This window comes from Tetrao urogallus (genome assembly GCF_951394365.1).
Source record: "Tetrao urogallus genome assembly, chromosome: 18".
NCBI classification, from domain to species: domain Eukaryota; kingdom Metazoa; phylum Chordata; class Aves; order Galliformes; family Phasianidae; genus Tetrao; species Tetrao urogallus.
The window spans coordinates 959,631-978,614 of NC_136831.1; the positions used below are offsets into that span (position 1 = coordinate 959,631).

The following is an 18,984-nucleotide window of genomic DNA, read 5'->3' on the forward strand; positions in this document are numbered from 1 at the left end:
CAAGGATCGAGGCAACAAACATCCAGCTGGTGAGTGACGTGCTATGCTGTGTGCCATCCGTGTAACGTTCTCAAGTCTCAATTTCCACCTCACAACACTGCAGCAAGAAAGGAACACTGCAGGCTGTGCAGAGCTGAACATCTGGCTCCTTTTAGGTCAACTGAAACCACAGGGAACATCAGTTCTGAATGTTCAGAAATAAGCTTTTCAGATGGTAAGGAAACGAGGTCTTTCTGAATGGAAAGATACAATCAGAAGAATACAGAGAAGTTCCTTCCACCACCAAGGGAGGCCTCGGTTGCTGTCTAGGTTAAATCCATCGTTATCTCTCATCTTCCAAAGCAGGGAATCCTCTGAAGTTCCAGTTTGGCAGAGATAGGGCTCTGTAAACATTTGCTGGAGCGTTCCAAGACAACAGATATCCACGTGGAGACAAGAGAGCTGCAGTCCCAATCCAGTGCCCACTGCGGCCAACGAACACAAGGCTACTGATATCACTGGGCACTGATTCAGACCCTAAGGAACTATATATTTTAATTTAAAAAGCATCATATAAAAAAAACGCATTTTAAACTAAATAAAAACACATTGAAAAGTTAAAAAATCTCCCCAGGTGATGGCTCCATTGCAGCTGGGGCTACTCACCAAGTAGAGCTCTACAGGGCGATCCTCCTCATACCATCTGTGCCTCCAGATCAGGGCTCAAATGCCTTATTTCACAATTAAAAACAAACAAACAGAGGTGTGACCAGTGCAGTTCACAAGAGTTTAAGTATCTCCCAATTTGTACCAAAAAGGTTCATTTGTGGTGACAGTTCATTTGTATTCGCAACTACATCTTCCTCCAACGCTTCCCACGATCGTGCTATTTAAACTCTAATCTTACAAAAAAATTAGATTTTCAGTTCTTGTTAACAATGCACAATAGATCTGAACTTGAAAATATTACAAAACTCTTGCAAAAGCTTCAAATGCAACACAAAAAGTGTCCGTTCTCCGTTTTTAATAAATTGAAAAAATCTTTTTTCACTAAAATAGTTTCCCCGTCCTTCCAAAAAATTCTGAACCGAGTCTAGCTCATCTACAGATAGCAAAGTGCCCCCGGTGCAGCCATCCACGCTGCACCATCAAAGCGGGAACAAAACCAGTCAGACTTGGAGAAAGGCTCCTTTCCTATCACCAATCCTGCGCCCCTCGCTTCCTTATGCTGCATTATGGTTCTTGCTTTATGTAGAAGCTGGCAGATCCGTTGCTCTCCTGGTCAGACGCTCCTTGCAGGAAGCTGTACTCCTCTCCATCCAGCATCTCCTCCTTCAGCTGCAACGAAGTCACTGGAAGCAGACGATGAACAGGTAAGGTCTGTAACATCCCAGTAAGCACAACTCACTCTTCATTTTACTTCACATGATTTAAATTGGGAACAGACATCAGATTTCCCATTTTAGAGATTCAACTTTTAATGCATGGGATCCCACAGAAGGCAGATGCTTCCTGATCCTCAACTGAACCTTAAGTCCTGCTCCAGGGTTTTTCCCTCAGTAATTCAGTATTTTAAAACCCTGGTTTAAGAAAGCTACAGAAAATACTGCTAAGAAGAATGCTTACTTTACTGTTCATTATTTCATTTTACTGCCCACTTCCAAATTTAGTCTTCATCCAAGTAAGATGAATTACTTGCCATTTACAATCAAGCACATTGTCTAATTACTGTAAGCAGTCCATATGAGACAAGAAAAAAACACTGACAAAAATTTTCCATCACAGCCTCAAACTGCTAAAAGTCCCTGAGAAAAATGTCATTCAAGCAAAACATTTTTTGTAGTTTTAATCTTCTTTCTTTTGTATAAGGAAAATAGAAATGTGATCAAAGGCAGAAAGACTGATGTTAGGAGAGCAATAATGCCACAACTGCTCCTCCATTTCATTAATGGAGAAGGAAATTACCGAAGTATGAGCAGAGGGAAAAAAAACACTGAAATAAATGAAGCAGACCAGCACTTCCTTTAAAGGTGCAGTACCCACATTTAGGGAGTGAGCATACAAAAATATACAGGATTTTGCATAAAAAATTCTCTCCTCAAGTCAAATTAGAGGACGGTTCAAGATTTCTGTCATCCAGGATTGCTGACTTGCACTTAAAGTAACTTTCAGCATCCAAGACATTAATTTTTGCTAGGCTGTCCCAGCAGAAAATACCTTGGCACAGAAGCCAAGCAAATTGCTAAATGGAGACAACACATTATACATTTGCTGTAGCTGATCTGTCCTTGTGCTGGCAGCACGAAGCACTGCATCTTTGCACTCCACTCTTCCAAGACAGCACCAAGAGAATGAGTCAGCAGAGCGAGCTGATGCTCCAAAAATAACAGACATAGTTGGGTTGCCTGGAATGAGGTCATCAACTTCCGTGAAGACAAACTACTCACCCCTGCGTGGCAAAAGAGAGCTGCCACAAGTTTTTAACTGGTTCATCATTAAAAACGCCGTGGCTCTTAGCAGGGCTGAGGGCTCACCCTGTGTACTTAGACTGCTACAAGTTATAAAAAAAAAATAATTAAAAAAGAGATATTCTCGGTTATTTACAAAATTCCTTTCATGGCACACTGCACCTTTTAGCTTAACGCCTGCTTTACACAGAAACAGCACTTCTAAGTAGAAGAGAGACTGAGGGAGAGACCACAAGCTTTTTAAGCAACAGGGAAATGGCAAGCACTATTTTGTCACCCACTTTTCTTATGTCCTTTGTACTGTTGTGATTTTGACTTTTTCTTCTGTTTTGATGAACTTGACTGGTTATCTCTTGATGCTGCAAAAAAGCGTGGAGTACAAAATTAAAGTTTATTATTTTGGAAATACACTTCAGAACACCACAAAGCTTTTCTGAGAAACCTGCCATTAAACTGCAATCAAACTGCTATCAGTAGCCAGCACTACTAACAGTACTGGCATTACTCTTCCTACCTCCTTTCCATTAAACAAACATTCTTTAAAGCTATCGATTACCATAAGAACTGGCCCAGCACACCAAGTTTTGATGAAGTGTAAATGTCCTAAATGAAATGTAGCCTTCTCACACAAACACTTCTGCACAGCAGTAGCCAAGCACACACTGAGGGCCGTCACATTCAGCACACAAAGAATATTTATTTGCTAACTTCAACCACTACAAATTCTCTCTCCAGACTTGTCAGGTCATAGGGCTTTTTTCCTACGTGAAATAAACATCTTCCAGTAACGAAACAGAAAACTGCTGAGTTGCCACAGAAATGCCCAGAAGTACTTTAAGAGTCAAGATGGAAGAGATCAGATCTGCGTACTTCTAAGCAATAGCAATGATTTGTTCTATTTCTGTTACACTTAGTGACCTAACCTAAGAAGGACGAAGGCAGGAAAAGCATCACATGCGATTAAGGATCAGTGCACAATGCAGAACTTACACTGTGGTGCTGGAGGCTGCAGCTGATAGCCAGTTAGCTGACACCATCCCACGGGGTAGAGGTCTGGGGACTCGCAGTCCACCCACTGGTCATACTCATCTTCCCAGCCATCAAAGTGTATCCTCAACAGACGATGGATAATGCGAGTTACTGTGGCCACGCAGACCAAGCGAGGCTCCATCAGATCAACGGCCTCCAGTTTCATTCCAACATGAAACCCATGGTTTGGAACTTCCTGGAAAAGCAGGCACATCAGGGCACCAACCACGTTAATGAGATCAGTTGAGCACACGGTGCTGAAGCAAACATTTCAATCGCTTTAGCTTAAGACATTTTCAAGCATCATTTATGAAGTTCCGTGCAGTCCTGCATTTAACATTCCAGAAATACTCAGCCCCTAGAAATAAGGGCTGTTAAATTATATTAAAATCTGTTGGCTTAGTTTTTCCACAACTGTACTTGAAGAAAGTGGGTCAATCCCATAAGCACACAGATTAAAACGTGAAGAAAATCCCAAATTAAATTTCAACATGGATGCTTGGTGCTTATTACCTTATTGAAGAGCTTTACAGGTGCTGCTATTGAGTCTGTTTCCCTGAGGTAGTCAAACCATTTGAACGGGAGTTTCGTATAACCTGTGAATTTTAAACAATACTTTCATAAATCAACTGTGAGCTTCCTATGTTAGAACATCAACAAGAATACAACAGTGGCACTGTGCTATGGCTAAAAAGACAAAGAAGCAAAACATTAACATCAGAAATCTCCATTCTCTGAGCTCTGGTCTAATGGACAACACAGTCAACTGGACACTGCCTTTGTGCAACAAAGATGAATGAATTTCTGGATAATACACAAAGCATCATTTGATGTTAAGATCAATTGTCGACACTGGAAGCTCTCTGCTCACGTAGATCCTTCATGTCTACAATGCCCCACACAAATGACCCGGAACACATAACGTAATTAAGCACATCCAGTGTCTTTCCTGTGGGGAAAGAGCTCCACTACTGAAAAATTTGATGCGTTAGGAACAGGTTCATGGAACAAGTGTGGATATGTAAAACCTTAAATAATAAAGTTAACGTTAGCAATAGAAGAAAGAATTACAGGATCTTTTTTTCCCAATCTTTTAAGTTATTGGAAAGGTAAAAAACCAATTTCTTATATATTCAGCTTTTGTTCATCTGCTGAATGCGCCTAAAAGTCTTACGAGTATTAAAGCATCTTCAGCTTCTGCTGGTTTCAGCAAGAGATGAAGATATTAGAAAGGAATAAACCTAGAAGCATGAATTGCAGGGGTTTAACAGCAACTTATTTAATGTACCCACACTGCTGGATGTAATGTAACAAATGGCGCTCACTTGTGGTACATAACTGTCTGCAGGAAGACATGCAGCAGGAAAGCTAACTGGGTCATCTCTAAGTTTTGAGAATTAATGCTTGTGAATGTACAGCTCCTCTGGCTGGACTAACATACACAAGGCCCTTAGGCACTAAAGACGTGCACGTGGTCCTAATTAAACAGCCAAAATTAAGAAACTGTGCATTTGCAAGCTCATAACTTGGAGGGTAGAAGATACCTCTCATAAAAGCTAAGATGCTTTGATCACTTCAATCGTATTAAATCAGTAGTAAAGCTGTGTTAAAGGACCTTACGTTCTGTATTTTACTCCTAACTTCTCTCTCAAATGACTTTTAGATTATTGCATGGGTGATTCTGTGATTTTAAGATTCAGTCATCTCTCAGTGGATGATACAGCACTGCTGGGGAAAACTGCAATATAAAATGGGCAATAAGGTAAACAAAGCTGCCAAAATATGAGAAACACAACAGTATGATAAATGTGGTAACAGAATCTGCACACTGTTGTGTAAAGTCTTCGAAGAGTGAAAAAAAGAGTTTCATCTTAAAAGGGGATTTGATTTCTGTATCTTTTAGCGTAGTCACTTCTAAATTAGCTGCTGTTGATATGGACACTTTTTGCCCCATGCAACAACTACCACAACTGCAAGAGACTCCTGCAGCACATTTTGCAGGTATGACCACGCTCATGAGTTTCTAGGCAATACATTCACTAGATGAGTTAACTGGAAAATAGTAAATCTGCCTCAAATGCACTGAACACATACTCAAGGATGACAAATTTTACTATTCGTGTGCAATAGTAAAAGTAAGACATTCCTCACGTTGTGTTATGTAGTTATTACCTAGAAAATCACTCAATAAATACAGGTAGAAGCCAGCAAGGAGAATGAAGAAAAACCATCTGCTGCTACATGCCTAATTAAAATCCTCTCTACAAGCTGCTGGACCTCGATAATACAAATCAAAAGGTGGAGGCAGTAAGAGCCTCCTGTAGGCACACGTGCGGTGGACAGACAGCTTATTCTCACAGAAGGCAAACAGCTCCAATGGCCACTTCCCTGCAGGTCAGGTTTGTGCACACCCTACAGAAATTTACAGCTTTGTCACTATTCGCCCAAGTCTGAGACTCTCTACAATGTCCATTAAACCTCTGGAGGTCTGGACTCGCCAAGCAACAGCAATTTACGAGCAGACCATGCAGCGACTTGCATATTTATACTTCCCATTCACATCAAGCTATGCTGCTCAACTAGTGGCTGTCCTCAACTTACGGCAGTAAAGGCAAATTATTTTAGCCAGTGTATCATAAGGAGGTTCAATTTCTCTTTTTCTCAGAAGTTTGTCTCTGTTTTGAAGATTACTTTCAAGTTGCACTGTTTTATTTGTTTCTGACTCGAGAGTGTCCTAAAAAGTGAAATGAATTTTGTAGACTGATTTAAAATACAAAGCATATGGCACATACAATATCACTGAAAAATATTCAAAATAAAATGTGGTCAGAATTCTATATGTACCTCTGGGTGGAGTTAGTTCAATCATGTTAATTTCACAGAAACCAACAGGGAAAATAGAAGGGGAAGTGGCATGGTAACAAAACCAATCAGACCCATCTGCTGCTTCTGAGCCATCAATCCCAATCATAAGATAGCCATCTGCTAAAACCTTTGTAAAGAAAAACAAAATTTTACATTAAATACCTTTAACTGTGTGATAAGGCTAGAAAGAAAGCATGCCATGTTTCAAGAGTGAAAAATAACTAATAATGAAAGTACTCAGAAGAACATTCAATTACAATAAAACAGGAAAAGCAAAACAAACTGAAATCATACCTGTCTCCAAGATTGTGTGCTCTACTGTCAAATGTACCTTTGATAACTGCAAAGTTATGAGATGAACATTTCCTTTTTCTGAGCTCTAGTTTATTTTTTGTGAGTATATCAGTTCTATCTTAAAGCTTTATGTTTCAGTTTACTCTAGCTTGAAAGATATTCTGCACACTATTAAGAAAAAGAGATTTGAAATAATGACCACACTCATTGGTAAGGTTATGCAAAGTTGCTAAGCTACTCTTTTTGTCCATTCTCTTTCCCTTTTAATAAAGACTTAATGTTGATGAGATCCCTTTTAATCAATCTAGAAGAAGCTTATCTTCATAGATTCCAGCAAGCAAGCAAGATGAGGCTTTTATTTTGAATACAATAGCAAAATACTTGGGATAATTAGCAGTAAACTGTCTTGAAAATTAATCCCACAAGCATAGCATAAATTAAACGTAAGGCTGAATCTCCAGAGATTAAAATCAAACATACATGAGTATGTTCTCCTTCACAGTAGTTGTATATAACTTAATGGATTCAATTCCTGAGCTTTGTTTCTAACCTGAACAAAGGTGAATGTAAAATGGTCCTGCCTATCTTCTGACAACAAACACTGGCCTCCTTACCTTCCTAATAGTTGCCACACATATTGCTGAAAGGTTTAAGGGGTCTATAGCTTCCAGTTTCATTCCTTCTTTAAACCACTCTCCAGCTGTGTCAACCTCTTTCACCTAAAAAAAATAATCACGAAGTCAGATGACAGCACCAGAAGCTCAGAATCTAACAGCCAGTCACAGCACAGGAACAGGGTGAAACACCTGCACTGTCACCTCTGCTTACAACAAGAAGGACAGATTATTAAACTGTGTGAATTAAAATTCACCAGTGCTTCTGCTGGGCATATTTCCACGACTTCCAGGTCTGTTTCACACACACCAGGTCCTCAATTGACTGACATAAGAACATTCTTGGTAGCAAACTCACCTTCATAAATAAATGTGAGGGCGCATCAAAGTGTCCTTCCTGTTTCTTTGTAATATCTGTAAGGAACAGCAGTGCATATTAACAGCAGTTTTTGGTAACAGAGTAGGCAATACCTTTTTCTTAACATATTAACTGCTGGAGTGCAATCACCTGTTAGTGTGGAAAGTCTACGATGAGACTCCACACAAATCTGGGGAGCACTCTCCATTCTCCCCACTGACTTCCATCTGAAAAACCTCTATAACACAGCCTCATTTACAGAAAAAAATCCAAGACTGCTTAACTGCATCACTACTTTGCTACCAATATATAGAAGCTTTAAAAAAAAAAAAAAAAAAAGGCAACACTACCTCTTTTCTAACAGATTACATTTATATAATCACAGTTTCTATACAGTATGTCTACTCTCTGCACACATATACAGCTTATTTTTGCCAAGTGTTGAATCCCACCTTGCAAGGGAAGTCCTTGAAATCCTATTAGAAACATTAAGACGTTACTTCTGGAAAACAGCACTGTTCTTTATGTCTCTACTCTTGTTTATAAACAGCTCCAGTGAAAATTTAAGTAGTTAGAAAACTGTCTTGAAGGGCTGCGCTGGGAAATCTTTTATGGAAATGCTGTTTCTGACAAGGTGTACATTCACAATGAAAGACAGAAAGATTCAAAAAAAAAACTTCTTCCTATTTATGGACCTTAAATATTTCAAATTAAAAGTATTTGAGATAACAAGGATCTAAACCATACACCATCTATTAAACCATCGTCTTCCCTGCTCATTTCCTAACAGCCCCTACAACACCTAGGTCTTGCAATACAAAAACAGAATATTCCTTACACTTGGAGAGACAGAAATTAGTATCCCATTGCATACTTGCTCATGTTGCAGTGTACAAAAGAGACAAATGCAGAAAGTAGCAGAGCAGAACAGTATAATTCCAGGTTCATTTTTTTCATAAAAAATGAAATTTGTAGCATGCTTGAATATTGCAGTTCAATTTCCTGCAGACCAATTGTACACTGAACTGAAACTCTACAAAGGCAGTGTAATTGGTAAAACCATTAGGCATCGTTAGAAAGTAATTAGCCAAACTAGTTTTATTAACTGTATAAAGCAACAGCATTGCTTAATTCTCCCCACGCCACTACTGCCCACAGACACCTCTGACAAGCAACAGGCTTACCAGATCTTTTGAACCTGTGTCCTATGCTTCGAGACCAACCAATGTGATGGATGAGTGGACTGTACATATGGCACCAGAAATCATCCGTTTTGTCTTCGCTCTCTTCATACACCAACCTCAACCTTCCCCCAATGACATTCTCTACAACAGCCACCCTCGTTCGACACAGGTGTGTTTTGTCAACGACTTCCACTCTCATGCAAGTTTTGAATGGATACTGCATGCTCTCAGACACCTTAAAATAACAGGAAAAAGATTCTGTAAAGATATACTGTTTTGGCTTAGTGATTGGTCTTCTACAAAGCGCAACATCAAAGAACTTCCCATTTAATTCAGGCACTTGCTAAGCAGCTGGCACAAACGACACGTGATTTATCTGCCACCTCCTTGCAACTGCAGCAAGATGCAATATTTTATCAAGACTAACCTGAATAGATCCTACAATGGCATCATTTCATTTAAGTACAGCCTCATACAGCTCTCGCGGCGGTTAAATGGTTCCCTTGGTTCGATGAAAGCTTGTTCAGTTAATAACAGATTAAATTACCTTGACCAACAATTTCAACAGATTTATTTCTTTATTATCCACTCAGAACATAGCTCTTCAAATGCAAGATCAAAATATTTTAACGTATTAGCAATGAAAAATAAAATTCAAACATAATGAAAGTTTACCACTCAAACATACCCCATCGTACACCAAAAATAAAGGAACAGAATGACAGAGCAATTATCCTGCACTGTGAGAACCTATTTTGTTTAAAAGTGCTTTCCAGTCAACTCAGCATTTTGTAATCTCCACCAGTGCTTGGGCCTTGCCAATTTGATTTGGCTTCCACTCAGCCATTTTTAAATATAAATGAACATCTTCAGAAAAAAATGGAGAGGAATACTAGCTGCAGAGCAAGACAACAGTACTTCTCAGATTCCCATTGAAAAAGCAACATGCCATCTCACAATATCAATAAATAAACATAGAAAACATCACACAGGCAGCTACCATACACGACAAAGACAGCAAACAAATCTAGCTGGGAGCAGATGAAAGCTATTAACATTTGAAAATATCAGCTTCATTGCATCGAGACCTGCGCACAGCGACAGATGGTTCAGTTCCTGAAACACTTCACAACTGAAATCATTGCTGAATTAGAGAAATCAGATTTTTTCTTACATATTACAAGGTAGCTTATTAGCATTTTTGAGTACTTTAAAATTAAAACAGACTAACTAGTTTTTAAAGAAAATTACTTCTGCTAGAGGAAACAGCTTTCCAAAGAGAACCGCCTTCTGATAAACATGGAGATAAATGGAAAATAGAGATCCCTGTGAAAACTGCACTAAGGAATTATCATCCTCTCTGCAGAAGGAGCTAACGTGCCACTAACAAATACAGCCCTTCTCTCTGCACTGCCCCTTTGTTTGCAGTACATCACTGATACTGCATCAGCCTTACCTTCTGAGAAAAGTCCGGAGGAAGTGTTTTGGCACCAGTAAGTCGTTTCACTAGAAAAGCTTTCCAGTTTGTGTATTTGTGTTGGATGGCTGTTGCAAATGAAGGGGACAAAATAAGCCACTGTTTTTTTGTGTGTCCATTACAGACAACGTTACAGTCTGGAATAGGTAAATAAGAAATCCTAGATGACTTTAAAAGCTCAAATGAAAACAGTTCAGTGCGGAGTCAGAAGATTAAATGTATGGGTATGTTAGGGCAAAGAGTTTAATCACAAAATATAAATAAAACTTCTAGATATTCACAACACTGACTAGCTAAGCAATTCCACCTTGATCTTAAAAACAAAGTCATTCTGGAGGGGTACCACAGGAAGCGCTTTAAGTGTGAGTCAAGTCCCTGTTTTTCCATTAGATCAGTGATTTACGAACAATTGTTGGCAGAATTGCTATGGCAAAGAATGCTGATATCAGAACCACCAGCAAATTAAAGAAGACTTAACTGTAGCAATCAGTAAGACTACTATTTACATACTTCGAGGAGGGACTAAAGGCTTCCCACTGGTTGCACACCAACCAACTGGGTGGATATCAGACCCACAAACGTTGCACCAGAAGTCAAGGTTTGAATCATTTTCAAAGCCTTCGTATCTTAGCAGAGCATTGTAGCCTGAAAGTAAAATCACATGAAAAATGTAAGATTTTAAAAAGATCAATTAAAACTTACCAGTCATAACAGATACTACATTAGATTTTCTAGACTAGAACTTTCTAAAGAATGTTATTCTTAAGGCACATGCTGCATGTTATCAGAGCATTTTAACTAAAACTCTTGTATCATAAACCTTCACAAGTTACACACAGGGAAAATCACAGAATTGTAGGACTTGGAAGGACCCCCAGAGAACGCTGAGTCCAACTCTTTGCTAAAGACTACAGGCCACATAGTTGGGCGCCCAGATGAGTCTTGAGCATCTTCAGAGAAGGAGATTCCACCGCTTCTCTGGGCAGCCAGCTCCAATGCTGCATCATTCTGACAGTAAAGAAATTCTTCCTTGTGTTAGCATGGAACTTCCAATGTTCCAGATAAGAATTCCTTTGTTACTCACAGCCTCTGCTTTTTGATATTTTAGCTATGTGAACCTTGAATTTTCACCTTTGCTTTTAGCCAAGATAGTGATTTTTCTAACAAGACTTGCTTGCTATTTTTCAATTTTTTATCCTTCATCCAGCAGCACTACAATGAAATCTAGCAATAGAAAAACAAACCAACCAACCCAATTTGAAGATATTGTAAAACAGCTCAACAGTGATAATGGTGGAAAATATAATCTTGTGATACAGCTCTGACCTTTTAATGGTGTCAGCATTCTGTTAACCAAATGACTGCGGACTACACTATAAGCTACCTTTGCATAATTATTTTGACTACTTTAGTAATTGCAATCAAAATATATTCACCTGCTAATTTCACAATTCCAGCTATCCAGAAGACTTTGGTAGGCAGGCTGCAGTCCGTGTTCGGAACCTCCACTCGCACTCCTTCTGAGATGTCACCCCAGCACGTCCCCATAGGTGCCTAGCATTTAAGGTAGGAGGAAAGTAAAGAGCTCACCACTCTGCTTACAGCACAAGATTTGTTGTTGATGTTGCTGATTATTGTTTCATAAGTGACTTAAAAAAGATGACTATCAACATACACGATAACAAACATACGGCAAGAAAATAGCCTATGGAAATCTAGCTTGGTTTTGATCTGAAGCTTGTGCATAGTGCTGGTTTACTACTACTACAGTCTACCTCTTACAACCACCATAGGCTTTCAAGGTCAAACATCCATAAAGCACACATTTTCATTGGTCCTCCTCCTTCCACTATGCTCTGACTACATGATACCTACTAATTTTAGGTAGGAATGGTATAATTCCTCTGCAATTCTCTTAGCAGAAAATTTTGGCACTTAATCCATTCCACAGACATCAAAACATTTACATTCTGTAAATCTGTAATACGTCTGAAAAAATGCTTAGAAGTTATTTCTCAAATCTATTCTGAAGTTTTATTCTGATGGGTTTTTATCACCCATAGTTCACACCCTCTCAGAGCAAACAGGCTTCCAACTCACCTGCATGTCATCATTCTACTAAGCAGCCAAAAAGAGGAGGTAGAGTTCTACCACTTTAATGAACATCAAAGGAAAACGCCCAGCTAAATTCCTCACACACTGTCATGAAAGCTTAGACTAATATGTTAACAACAAAAAGAAATACAAGCTCGATAAAGTCTGAAGTGTTTTTGGAAACTGGAGATAAAAAACCCAACATTTAGTTTGATTTCAGGAATTTTTTTTTAACAGAGCATCATGAAAAAATTGTCAAAGATTCTATAGTAGAGATACCAGAAACACGGTGTTCAAGGATCTAAAACCTTAAAAGCTACTCAGCTGAAGCTAACAGTAACAAAATATACAGTGAGCCAGCCTAAATGAAACTCCACCAAGAATGGCAGTGCTTGGATTTTGGTTATGTTAGGACAACAGTCATAAGAAAGATTTCACACTCTGAGAAGGGTCCTGATCAATCATTAGAACATCCACGTAAAGGGACAGTTGAAGGAATCTTCTGGGATTTTTTTTGTAGTGGGCAGACAGCATTGTAAGGCCATGTTTTGTTACAAGGCTATTTGGAAGCACAGAGAACTGACAGCTCTCTGGGAACAGCCTCCAGCTTCATAGATTTTTTTGCCTGTTACCCACAGGTGAAGAAAGCTGGATTAATACTTCCTGAAAGATTGGAAATTACAATAAGGGAATTTTGCTGGAATGTCCAACTAGCAGCTCCAAAGTCTTTGAAGGGCATAGCATTCACTTCTGCAATATTTGAGGTTAGGCATGCAAAACTTAAATCAAGTTTTAACTATTAAAGGAAAAATCAGTCATAGAAAGTTTTCTTATTCTTGAAGCCTGGTCTCTTCATGCTCTGCTATGTCCCATCTACACCAGCCCACCATGCAGAGCTCTTTTCTGCCATCTGGTAGACAGAAAGAAAACAACTTTCAAGATGATGGTTTATTTTCACACACAAAGTATGCAGATGCAACTTCTTAATCAAGTCCTATTACACTTCCACTATCATCTCTAAATTGACACTTGCGGCTTTTTGAATTGAAATGGGGAAATAACTTTTCAAAGAGCATATTTTAGAAAATCTGGTTGCCTTGCATAGAGCCACAAATCTAAATCAAAAATAGCAGAGCTGAATAATTTTCTAATCCAGCTGCACTTCACTAAAATAAACGTTACTGCCTGCTCATCTACTCCATTGATTCAGAGGAAGAGTCTATCAAAGCAGTTCTTCCCCCTTCAACCGATTAAAAAATGTCACAAATGCTTTTATTTCTAGAACATGGATTGGTATAGAGGGAAATAGCAGAAAGTTAAATTTGTCCTTGTCTGTGAAAATATTGGTTCTGCTAGTTCTCCTACACCAATCCTTACGGCTCACCCTTCAGAAGGAAGCCATCCTGTGTAGCATCACTACTGAAAAGCCAGATAACATTACTGTCCTGAAGTGATGGTATACCTGGTATACTGTGCACGGTAACTACTCTTAAATGAGGAAGACTGGATAAACCAGGGCTGTAACAGCCATCTTCCTTAATGTCTTCTCTGTATTTGTGCAATTAAGCAATTAATGTTTGCACAATGCTTTGGAGGAAAAAATAAACTAAAAAAATCAAAGTACTACATAAGTGTAAAGTCTTATTCATCTGCTGGCTGGCAAGGTAACTCTGAAGTCTGGATTGGCATAGCATGAACTAGCAGAACCATAATTTACAGGTAAGAACAAATTTACCTTTCCGACTTATGATGAAGAGATCCATTTCATGTTATTCCCAACAAGGAAAATCTGCTTCACTGCTTCCTGCTCCAGGAGAGGACTTGGGAGGGTTTATCTGTGAGCAGCAGCTGCCTTCTCTGCAAGGTAAGTCGCAATCAGGAAGGTTCAGTTGGACAGGGTTTGAAAAGAATGCCTAAGCACTACCTATTCCCATATGCTTAACCCAGGAAATCTTTGTTCAGCTAAATAATTGACTCCTAATGGCCTTGGATGGCATCAAAATTACCACGACTCCAGATTTGAAAGCGGACTCAGAATTTAAACGGCAAAGAAATTCTACCAGTCCCTGAACCATAGGGATACTCTGCCACTGCAGCACAACAGTACCTGCACCTCTGGCCTTACCACTGAAGACAATGTGAAAGTGATGAAAAATTAAAGGCAAAGCACCGCCACCTAGTGCAAAACCCTGAAAATGCTCCCCTCGAGCAAACCAACAACAAAAGAAATCAAGAGAAGAAAAATACGTGAGGTGAGAGGAAGAGAAATATCTAACAAGAGGAGAGGACCAGCGTGCTTCCAGATTCTGACTGGTTTGGACACGTTTTTCAAAGACGTGGAATAAACAACGCTCATTAGCAGCCACTGCCATACAGCTTGTGAAAGATTTCAAGGTAGAGTACAAACATTGGTACTGTGCCCACTCACATTACTGCTGTTCTACTCAGGTTAATGAGTGAAGCTGTAAGAAAGATAAGGCTCCTTTTACTATGGAATGTTTGGGCTCCATTTATCAGTGGTGTTACTGCTGTAGATGTATCCTAGTTAAGGACAGGGGAAGCATTTGCTGTAATAGCACAGGTTACAATATCAAACATGGCCTTTTGATACACACTTATGAAATTACTTGTTACAACACGTACATAATTATGAAAGCAAAGTGCAAACATGCTTAAGCACATGAAATTCAATACAAATTAACAAACCTATCCTAATGCAAGACTGTTCTGGGCTCTGTTAAGGAGCATAAATGGTTCTGTCAACTGCCAAGAAAGAGCCCTTGCTCTGACTTAGGAACAACAGGGCTCAGCATGAATTCCAGAGCTGGAGAGAATTTCTCTCTCTTCTCCATTATGAAAAACTTCCAGGAAGCAAGATTTTTAACTTGATACAAATTTTTAACAGATAACTGAGCAAAACCAAAACTCTCATTGGAAGCCAAAATACTTCATCTTCCCATGTAATGAAATAAACAGTATGATGAGAAGTGAGACTTTTTCAGAATGTTTTTACTTAAGAGATGATTTTAGACAACATATTAAACAATATCTAATAAGTAGATTTGAACAAACACACTGAAGACAGATGCTGGTAAATGCTTTCCTAATCCCCAAGCTACAGTCTGTCATGACTTTAATAGCTGAGGACCTTTTGTTTGCAATTTCACAATTGTAACACAAAGGAAAGCATACTTTTTAATTTCAGGTTTAGGAAGAGGCCCCATCTTCCTTCATTCCTACACTAGCCAGCAGCAGAGCTGACAGGGAGAACTGAATGAAAACTAATAAAAATAATCCCAAACCAAAATAATTAATGAAAAGATCAGCTCTATGCACTAGAGCAAGTCTGACTCGATCTAAACAGCATTTTATAACTACACAGCATTGTGTGACCTGGTTGTGTGATACCCTAACACTGTACTCCATGCTTTTGTGCCCTGAAGTGAGGAAAAAAAAAATAGTATCAGAAGCATTTGAGACTCATCCTATATTCATGAAAGCAAGCTTTCATGAGAGTAACTCACAGCATTCAGAATGGTTTAAAGAACAAACAGAAACACAGGTTTGTATCTAAATGATAGTCATACTAGCAGAGTTTACAATAAGAGTTCCACAGCGTGAAGCTTTAAAATGTTCAAGATGTGTTTTGTGAAAATGAATTCAAGAATTAAGGTGGATCCTCTCTCTGATACAGACATGCACACAAAAGGACAACGCACTGAAGAAGTACTTACGTGTTTAAAACAAGTGACAGGAGCTGCTGTAAAGCTATTGCTATTGATGTAGCTACCCCAGCTGAAGCCTTCCACGGGGACAGCTGCTGAGAGAAAGTTACTGCATTTAGGAAACTGCCAGTGAAACCTATTTTGTATTACTAGAAGTGTTTCAGCTCTTTTATTTGACCATACCTGCTTTAGTCTTTGCCTGGTTTTGTAAAGTTGCTTGGTACTGAGCATAAGCTGCTAATTTAGCCACCAGTGGCTGTTTTTGTAGAACTTTAGCCTTCTTTGTTGGAGGTTTGCCCTAAAACAAACAAACAAAAAAACCATAAGTAAATAAAACCTTCCCAAACTCCCAGCAGAAGGATGTCCTTATGCCTGACAAAACTATTTAAAAGCAAACAAAAAAAAATCACTGAGAAACAAACAGCTGCCACTAAAATAACTGAAAAATAATCAAATATTTTTTTCCAGAAGATTCAACTAAAATTGGCACAACACAGAATGGAGTTGATCAAGAAACACAAAACTATATATATAATATGGAAGATGATTAAAAATCAGCAGCAAAACAGTCTCCAAAAATTTACTTCTCTAAGAGTACTCCAATGTAAAGAGCATACAGACTCACTGCTCTACCTGAAAAACAAAATAAAATCTTTTGAAAGCAGGTTAGAAGGAAGATTTTTCTTTTTAAATCTGATTTATACCAATGCAATTTCCTGGCACGTTGCATATGCAATGGAACATGAGATAGGATATAATGATATTCTTTTTATTAAATGTTACATAAACATTCTCACGATTATTTGCTTCATATCCTAAGTGAACAGATCAAACCTCATTTCATGTATCAGCATAGTTAAGAAAACCCTCAAAAGCAAACCAGCAGTGCCAAATAAACCTTTATGCTCTCTAAAGCCAGAAAGCATCCTGGGGATGACATGCATGGATTTTCAAATCATACATATGTAGGTTGAAAGTTTTTTCTGATCTTTTCATTGCAGGTGAAAGTGGGGCACTGCAGCAGAAATGAAATACGGAGTCAAAATTGGGTGGAACTTGCTCTGCTCAGCAAGGTAATGTGTGATCAGTGATACAGCTTTGAGTTCTGTCTTACAAAACCATGAGAGAACTTTACTACATTAAGAATTTTGACTTAGTTCTTTCAAAGCATCACAGTCGTTTTACAAACATGCACATTTTACAGACACAGACAGCAATAAGTATATAAAGAAAATGGTGTCTGTACCGCTACCTGAAGTCTGGCCAGAATGCTGGCCTTCTTGGAGTTGGATGAATAGCTTCTAGAGCATGATACACTGCAGAAACGTTTTGTTTTAGAGTAAAAGGCATCACGGACACCAACCATTCCACACATCTCGCACGTAGCTAATCAGAGGAGAGAAAGAACATGTTAAGAGTGTAAGAAAAACCTCTAAAAATTCTGAACAAAGACGGCGTGACGAAGGTCCTGTAGGTGGCACCATCAAATCAATTTCTTACAGCTTTACCCTGAGCAGATCTGCACCAAAAGCCAACTAAAAGACAACCGCCACCACCATCGGTGATACGGTAAGAAGCCCAGGTTCACAGGCAGAAGTGCCTCTCCAGTTTCCTGCCTACCAGTTTTACCACTGAAGTCAATCATCAACCCAAAGCCAATTTGTGTGTCTTAATGGCTCTCAAGAAAATGCCTACTTCGAATCAGAGCCAACCAGTTCCAGTTTTACTCTAAATATTTAACACTTGCAAACAAATAAAACCAGCTGTTTTTCTTTAATCTTAAAATTGGAATACATCCAAAGTACCTTTGCCTACCAATAGTTTCACCTATAGCTGGAGTCATATGCTTTAGAGGTTGATGGCACAGTGCACTAAGTTCTTCCATGCTCAGTAAGAGTTTGAGACCAACTCACCCCAGCAAGACATACCAAGATTCTACCCAGAGGGAACCAGTAACCAGGCCAAAATTTTTTCCCCCCAAGGGCTAAAGCAATCTCTCTGCCCCTCCAATCTTTTATTTTTTGGTGTATACCACAGCTAGTCAGTAGTGAATACATACACACTGACGAGAATTATAAAGTAGTGGGAATGAAGTTTTTTTTTTTTCCTAGTATAAGAAATATTTTTCTATATTGTAAACACACACAAAAAGAGACAATATGCTTTTGTGTAAGAGAGCACAATGACATTTTCAACAAAGCTCAGAATAAAAACAACATGCATGAGAACAAGCGTGTGTATTATACACAACATAGACTAGATAGGGAGGGTATTCATATAGTGCTTTTCTGATAGCAGGATTCAAATTTTATCATATTTCAGTCTGGCAAAATCAAGAAATCCACTGTATTGGTCCATTTTCAAGGGGACCAACAGTTGGGTCTGGAACCCCACAAAACACAGTGCGGGCAGAAAAAGCAGCATCAGTGTTTGTACTCACACACCACATACTCACCCATGCCAGATTTACCATCTGGATAAGTATAGACCTGTCCATTGTTCTTTATGATTGGGAGACTGGATGGCAAAGGAGAAACCTCTTCTTCACTCTCATCTGAACTGGAGCTGCTGCTGGTGTCCTCACTACAACTGTCATAGCCGTCAAACATCCCGAATGAATCACGTCTCTTCCTTTCTGTTTGTGAAAGATGATCTGTCTAAAAATTAAAAAAAAAGCAAACAATGAAAGCAAACAAAAAGAACACCAGAGCATCGTGAACACAGCTATTTCAACAGCAAACTTAAAAATTAAAGGTCAGCCCTCAAATGGAGATACACTACAAACTGCCCTATCGGCATATAAATATCAGCATGTATTACAAATCAAGTTAGTAGAGTCAAAACCAGGCAACATTTGGTATTGGTATAAACAAAACAAGCTCAGTCCACTGAGAATA

At 38.9% G+C, this 18,984-nt stretch overlaps 1 protein-coding gene across 1 annotated transcript; it reads right to left on the bottom strand.

Annotated features, from left to right (window-relative positions):
- Nucleotides 1-1,212: 1,212 nt before the first annotated feature.
- MBTD1 (mbt domain containing 1) lies at nt 1,213-18,696 on the bottom strand (the record flags this gene model as incomplete). Its single annotated transcript, XM_079544192.1, has 15 exons — nt 1,213-1,331; nt 2,729-2,806; nt 3,438-3,672; nt 3,990-4,072; nt 6,321-6,468; nt 7,250-7,354; nt 7,608-7,663; nt 8,792-9,026; nt 10,248-10,336; nt 10,779-10,913; nt 11,705-11,822; nt 16,097-16,179; nt 16,271-16,385; nt 17,340-17,473; nt 18,543-18,696. 15 exons carry the CDS (start codon nt 18,694-18,696, stop codon nt 1,213-1,215), a joined length of 1,887 nt encoding a protein of 628 aa, XP_079400318.1.
- Between the last annotated feature and the right edge of the window lie 288 nt (nt 18,697-18,984).